Genomic DNA, 6,687 nt, shown 5'->3' on the forward strand with positions numbered 1-6,687 from the left:
GTTGTGTAATTAACAAGGATAATCTGGTGTTTTTTAGTCGATGAGTAGTGCAGATATCACTGTAAAATCAATCGACAGTAAGGGGAATACTTACTTCCGGGTGTACAATTCTCCGTTATCCAATGAGAATGGACGCTCACATTGCCTTTAAGGGCAGCTGACACAAACGAATGCCGTGCTTCCATGAGCGTCCATAGAAGCATATGGACATCCCGGAAAGCTGAAAATGGACGCTAAGGGCCCCCCCCTTGCGTTGAAAATGGACGCTAAGGCCCCCCCCCCCTTGCGTTGGAAAAAGCCGACAGGGGACTTGACATAACGTCAACATAGGCCGATCTGGGAGTGAGGATGTGTTGGTGTAAGCTATCTGCTGTCCTGATGTCAATGGGGAGCTCATTCCACCATCTTGGAGCCAGGACAGCAAACCCACGTGTTTTTGCTGATGGGAACTTGGGTCCCCTTCGCAGCGATGGTGCAGCGAGCCGTTTGTTTGATGCAGAGCGGAGTGCACGTGCTGGGGTGTACGGTTTAACCATGTCCTGGATGTAGGAAGGGCCAGATCCATTCGCAGCATGGTAAGCAAGTACCAGTGTCTTGAAGTGGATTATGAGAGGAAAACTCAGGGAAACTCATCATGTATCATGGACAGTGTTGTGATGTACTGAACAGGTCAACTGTAGACACAAGTTACAGGAGAGGTTAAGTCCCAAAGAAGTGCAAAACTAAATGTTTTTGTTTGTTCCCGTACAGTATCAGTAGGCTTACAAGTTTTGTTTATTGGTAAACAAGGACATAGTGATCTTGAATATGTATGTGGGGGCTTTAGACAACAAAGATTCTCTGATGCAAGCAATAGAAAGAAGAAGGATTTAGGGAGCTTATCTCAAGGGCGTGGGCTCAAATATAAAGAAAAAAACAAACCAGCAACACCGGAGATCTTCTCATATATTTTTCATTTGCATTGCAAAAACGTTTGGCTATCGTGCATTAGACATCAAAGCCTTTGAATCTTTGGAAATCTAAAACAGGCACTGATGCAGCAAAAGACAGTAAAAAAGTAACAAAGAAGTGTGAAAACAACAACAGCTTTAACAGAAATGAAAGAAATCACACGTCTCTTAACAAAATGTTTCCTGCTGTGTGTTTTAGTTGTTGTTCGTGACCCTTCTGTAACATATGTGTCAGTCTTGTATTACCTGGCTTCCGTAAATGAACATGCAAGTTCTTGTCAGGCTGCAATAATGATATTGTTACTATACGACAATGACATTACATAATATTCATTTTACAGACACTTTGGTTTAAAGAAGAGGCTTTTTTCCAATCTACAGAGCAACACGTGGAAACGTAAACGTCTAAAATGGCACTTTTGTAGCAGAAGGGGAGATTTAACCCGAAGACAGGAGGCACCAAGACTTGATTCATTTGTTTATCCACGGAAAAGACAGACTGTTCTCTCCTGCATTCCTTACAGGAGGCCTCTGCAAGGGCATGCACAGTTCCAACAGTACAAGATAACAGGAGCAAACATTGTTCCCAACAATAATTATTGATGCATGAAAGTGTTCTCAAAGCTGGTAAAGGAGCAGCTAGTTTGAATGACTTTGTATACTGCAGGGTAGCTTGTGAATTTACTCCAGGTGGAACTAAAGTCTTATTTCACTAGCAGGAACCACGCCACAACAATGTGATGTTTGTAAGTTTATTGAAGTAACATGTGAACGATATGAGGGGATGATCTGGGAGGACGAGCTGTGGTCCGTGCAGTGGGAGACTCAGAGTGGGGGTTCCGTCTCCGACATGATCTGCGTGGGCTGATTACGGGCCCCCCAGACGGTACCTGGAATTAAGGTGTTAGTATACGCGGTATATAAACATGCACCGTTTAAATATGAATGGTGACGGGCAGAGGATGTGATGGATGTATCACTCGGTGTGAGTCGGAAGGGGAACAGTATCGGTAGAAAGGGAGAGGGAGGGTGGGTTGAAAGGGTGGAGACGAGCAGTGGCCGGAAGTTTTGCCGTTTATAAATAGGGTTGGACGTGGTTCGAGGTGGAGTTTTAGGCCTGGCCATGCTCCTGAACCTATGTTAACATTTTAACCTCATTTAAGGGTTGATTATATTTCACATCATTAATCCAGATCTGTAAAGTAACTAAAGGTATTAAATACATCTAGTGGAGGAAAAGTACACCATTTACCTCTGAATTGTAGTGGAGTAGAAGTGCAAAGTAGCATAACATGGAAATACTCAAGTAAAGTTCTGATTCTAAAATACAAGTATCTCAAAATTGTTCTTATTGCTTGAGTAAATCTACTTAGTTACTTAACACCACTGAGTGTATATCTCTAACAATGATGTTGTTGGTGGATATAATGCCACTGAATATAGTTGTTTACAAGTTCATTACTACAGGTAGAGAAGATAATGAATATAATGATATATATGTTTGAAAAACAAAGCATGCCATGCCTTCAAGGAGTAGACATTTCTCCCTGAATGATGGCTAGAAATGAGTTGAAGAAATTGTATAGAAGAGTCAAATGAAAGTTTAATGGTACTTTAAACATTATGCTTCGATTTAAAGGAAATACAAAAACAAACACTTTGAGCATGACACAGAACATCAAAAAGTATGAGCATTATTTAACATGGAGTTCGAGGTGTCACAAGCATTATGTCATAAATCACACGTTTGTTGTTATGTCGATCTGTACAACCACCTGTGGGTACATGATGAGAACACAAAACAACACATATTAACTTTAGTATTTTAATGTTGTTCTGTAGCTTATTTTAAAGCTTAGATCCTGCTGGTGAACTCACTGATGACATAATTGTCTGGATTCCAACGATTGCAAAACAGCTCTTCCAGCTGTTCGGCCTTCTCCACTGCATGGGCATTGTATTTCCCTCCCAGGAAGTAGCGGACCAGGCACGGCAGCTTAAAACAATCCAGTTGAGGATAGAGCTTCTTGCTCAGCGGGAAGGTATCCACAAACCCAGACACCACCTTTTTGAACTGCTCAAAGAGAAAGAACTTCCTCAGCACTCTCATGAGCACAATTTGATCAAATCCCCATGCGTAGTGGGCCGCCAGCAGCACGGGGCCGGGGAAGCGGCCAAGGTAGTGGATGAAGGATTTTAAAGAATGGTAAAGTGACACAGTTCTCACAGGCTCTCCGTGGAGGAACAGTTGGCCATAACTGACGGTGAGGTCGTTCACTTCTGTAGCTCCGTGTTCGATGGGGATGCAGGGGAGGATGTAGCGGTTGAAGATGCTATTTTTACAGCTGGCCGCCAACTGGACGATGTGACACGATTTAGTGCCTGCATGCAAAGAAGGAATTAATTTAATACAAAATATAAAAAGATATAGTCAAAATGATATAGTGGTCATCTTTTGTTCATCAAACTGCTTAATGTTTCCCACTAGAACAAGCGGCTCAAAGCCAAAGGGACTTCTACTACATTCTTCCAGAATACTTTGATATTCTGTAAAGGACAGACCAACTTAACGACCAAGTTGAGATACAATCTTTTCAACAACAAAGTAGTTAACGACCCTCATAAACCCCTGAGACATAGGTAAGAAGCAGACCCTAGGAGAGAGTTTTAAAACCATACAGGATGGGGGCTACAGGAGGTGTTACATCCCCCCCTCCCTCCTAATCTGTGCTCCTTTCTCCCTTTCCACTTCTGAAGATGTCCTTAAAATAATTAAAAGCAATCAAGAAAGAAAAAAAAAGACAATTTAAGCCATTTTGACATGCAATCCACACAACGAATTGCAGTAGACTAATTATGAACCTTTGAGCTAAATCAAATAATAAATATATCAATAAATATTGTTAACAAAGTGATCAATGGCATACTGTTGCCCCTCAGGCAACAAACTACCTTTTTGGTCCTCACACCGACTCTTTAATTTGTTTGGAAAATACATTATTTAGAATATTAGAATACCAGACATGTCTGTGTTCACTTGAATGAGGGGTTGGAGGCAGTCATTTCAAGAAGCAAAACCACAGAGTCCTTGGGACAAAAAGCCACTGTCTCGCTTCACAAATATCACTTTTCCACACATTTTAAATGTATCTGACTTTATATAAAAATATATGTATGTGTTTGGATATGTAAAGAAGTATGTTTGATTGTTCAATACATATTACTTATATATAATCATTCATAAACTAAAACAGTGTTTTTTGTTCGTTGTTTTAGGGTCACCATTCTCTCTGACACAGAGGACTGTGGGCATCAGAGTCAGGAAGAGTCAAGTAAAGTGTGTGTGCTTTTGTTTCATAACCATCCAGTCAGACAGAGATACGCCCAAAACCACATTCAAACATGTATACCAACAACCAACACTCTCACACACACACACACACACACACACACACACACACACACACACACCACACACACACACACACACACACACACACACACACACACACACACACACACACACACACACACTCTAGGGACCCCAAAGCCCCCCAAAAATACGTGAAATAATTTCTCCTAATAAGCAACTATAGTAAGTATTAATAAACAGACATCAAGTAATTGTTATTTACCTAATCCTGTGGTCTCAAGTTCAAAGAAAACGATGGTACTCTGCCGAGCCATCTGCAGGTATTAAAAGAAAAAGTCATTTGAACATACATTCACATATGCAGTGGACAAAGCATTAAAAGATAGTAGTCAAAACGCGTATAGCTTTCAAGATGTATGCTAGCTAATTCAAAGTAGTAAAGTTAGGCGACTGATAAAGTCAGAGAGAAAAGATGCCAGAACTCACCGTGGACGCTGAAATAATCCTGTCACTGCCACAACACCTCCACAAACTTAAATCAACTAGGAATAAATGCTTTTTTGTTACTTTGTCAGTGTCCTCGTTTAGCCTACTGAATGACCTGCTTGTCTTGTCTTGTCCGCTGCAGCTGCAAAACTAAGCGAGTTTCCCGTGAATGTGGAAAGTACCCCGCAGTTTTGTTTAGTTTCAGTTTCAATACAGGTCTAGTGTTTTGACCCGACTTGGCCCAGAGTTCAGGCTGCTGCTGTGGAAAACATAATGTTGAACTGTCCTGCTCTGCTCCCAGACCGTAAGTGAGGGATACTGGGGACTACCCTCTGAAATGGGGGGTGTTGACTGATCTGCTGATTAAGTGGTCGTGACACCTACAAATCCTGCCTCCATGAAATGTACCATTGTTAACTACATTTATGATTGGCTTTAGTTTGTTTGGATGGAAGTAAGTGTTTCTAAGAAATGTATTACCAGATATCCGAAACCAGACATACATCATGCTGAACTTTTGAACAATACTCACGCTTTACGTCTCTGTTTTAAAAAAGTTTGCATGCAACATGTCACAAAAGGAAGCCCTGTGGTTTTGACACCTTGAGGAATGTTAACAAATGAATCAAGTCTTGGTCCCTCTTTGGAGCCATCTGCAAGGTTGCACAGTTCCAACAGTATAAGATAACAGTAGCAAACAGTATTTCCCCCCAACAATAATTATTGATGCATTAAAGTGTTATCAAAGCTGGTAAAGGAGCAGCTAGTTTGAATGACTTTGTATTCTGCAGGGTAGCTTGTGATTTTACTCCAGGTGGAACTAAAGTCTGATTTAAGGGTTGATTATATTTCACATCATTAATCCAGATCTGTAAAGTAACTAAAGGTATTAAATACATGTAGTGGAGTAAAAGTACACCATTTACCTCTGAATTGTAGTGGAGTAGAAGTGCAAAGTAGCATAACATGGAAATACTCAAGTAAAGTTCTGATTCTAAAATACAAGTATCTCAAAATTGTTCTTATTGCTTGAGTAAATCTACTTAGTTACTTAACACCACTGAGTGTATATCTCTAACAATGATGTTGTTGGTGGATATAATGCCACTGAATATAGTTGTTTACAAGTTCATTACTACAGGTAGAGAAGATAATGAATATAATGATATATGATGTTTGAAAAACAAAGCCAGCCATGCCTTCAAGGAGTAGACATTTCTCCCTGAATGATGGCTAGAAATGAGTTGAATAAATTGTATAGAAGAGTCAAATTAAAGTTTAATGGTACTTTAAACATTATGCTTCGATTTAAAGGAAATACAAAAACAAACACTTTGAGCATGACACAGAACATCAAAGAGTATGAGCATTATTTAACATGGAGTTCGAGGTGTCACAAGCATTATGTCAGAAATCACACGTTTGTTGTTATGTCGATCTGTACAACCACCTGTGGGTAGATGATGAGAACACAAAACAACACATATTCACTTTAGTATTGTAATGTTGTTCTGTAGCTTATTTTAAAGCTTAGATCCTGCTGGTGAACTCACTGATGTCATCATTGTCTGGATTCCAATAATTGAACAGCTCTTCCAGCTGTTTGGAATCCTCCACTGCATTATGGGCATTGTATTTCCCTCCCAGGAAGTAGTGGACCAGATTCGGCTGCTTAAAACAATCCAGTTGAGGATGGAGCTTCCTGCTCAGCGGTAAGGTATCCACAAACCCAGACACCACCTTTTTGAACTGCTCAAAGAGGGAACACATCTCCAGCACTCTCCTTAGCACAATTTCATCAAATCCCCTTGAGTTGTGGGCCGCCAGCAGCACGGGGCCGGGGAAGCGGCCAAGGTAGTCGATGAAAGATTGTAAAGA

The 6,687-nt window shown here is 40.6% G+C and overlaps 2 protein-coding genes across 3 annotated transcripts in view; both read right to left on the reverse strand.

Moving 5' to 3' along the window:
* Positions 1-1,733: 1,733 nt before the first annotated feature.
* LOC117559353 (DNA polymerase III PolC-type-like) overlaps positions 1,734-6,687 on the reverse strand; it is a 6,587-nt gene continuing 1,633 nt past the window's right edge. Inside the window, exons 1-4 of one of the 2 annotated variants that reach the window (XM_034236071.1) lie at positions 4,810-5,497; positions 4,586-4,637; positions 2,829-3,332; positions 1,735-1,840 (exon numbers count right to left, since the gene is read on the reverse strand). In XM_034236071.1, the coding sequence (XP_034091962.1) occupies positions 1,776-1,840; positions 2,829-3,332; positions 4,586-4,637 (621 nt within the window). In that variant the 5' untranslated portion in view covers positions 4,810-5,497 and the 3' untranslated portion in view covers positions 1,735-1,775. Of the gene's footprint in view, positions 1,841-2,828; positions 3,333-4,585; positions 4,638-4,809; positions 5,498-6,687 lie in introns of those variants that run through there. The other variant, XM_034236072.1, reaches the window with a different exon arrangement.
* Positions 6,068-6,687, reverse strand: part of LOC117559356 (DNA polymerase III PolC-type-like) — a 14,324-nt gene continuing 13,704 nt past the window's right edge. The window contains exon 3 of the mRNA XM_034236079.1: positions 6,068-6,687. This exon is cut by the window's right edge and continues 179 nt beyond it. Coding sequence (XP_034091970.1) covers positions 6,340-6,687 — 348 coding nt within the window. The 3' untranslated portion in view covers positions 6,068-6,339.

The sequence above is a fragment of the Gymnodraco acuticeps genome, unplaced genomic scaffold, assembly GCF_902827175.1.
Source record: "Gymnodraco acuticeps unplaced genomic scaffold, fGymAcu1.1, whole genome shotgun sequence".
Classification (NCBI taxonomy): Eukaryota; Metazoa; Chordata; class Actinopteri; order Perciformes; family Bathydraconidae; genus Gymnodraco; species Gymnodraco acuticeps.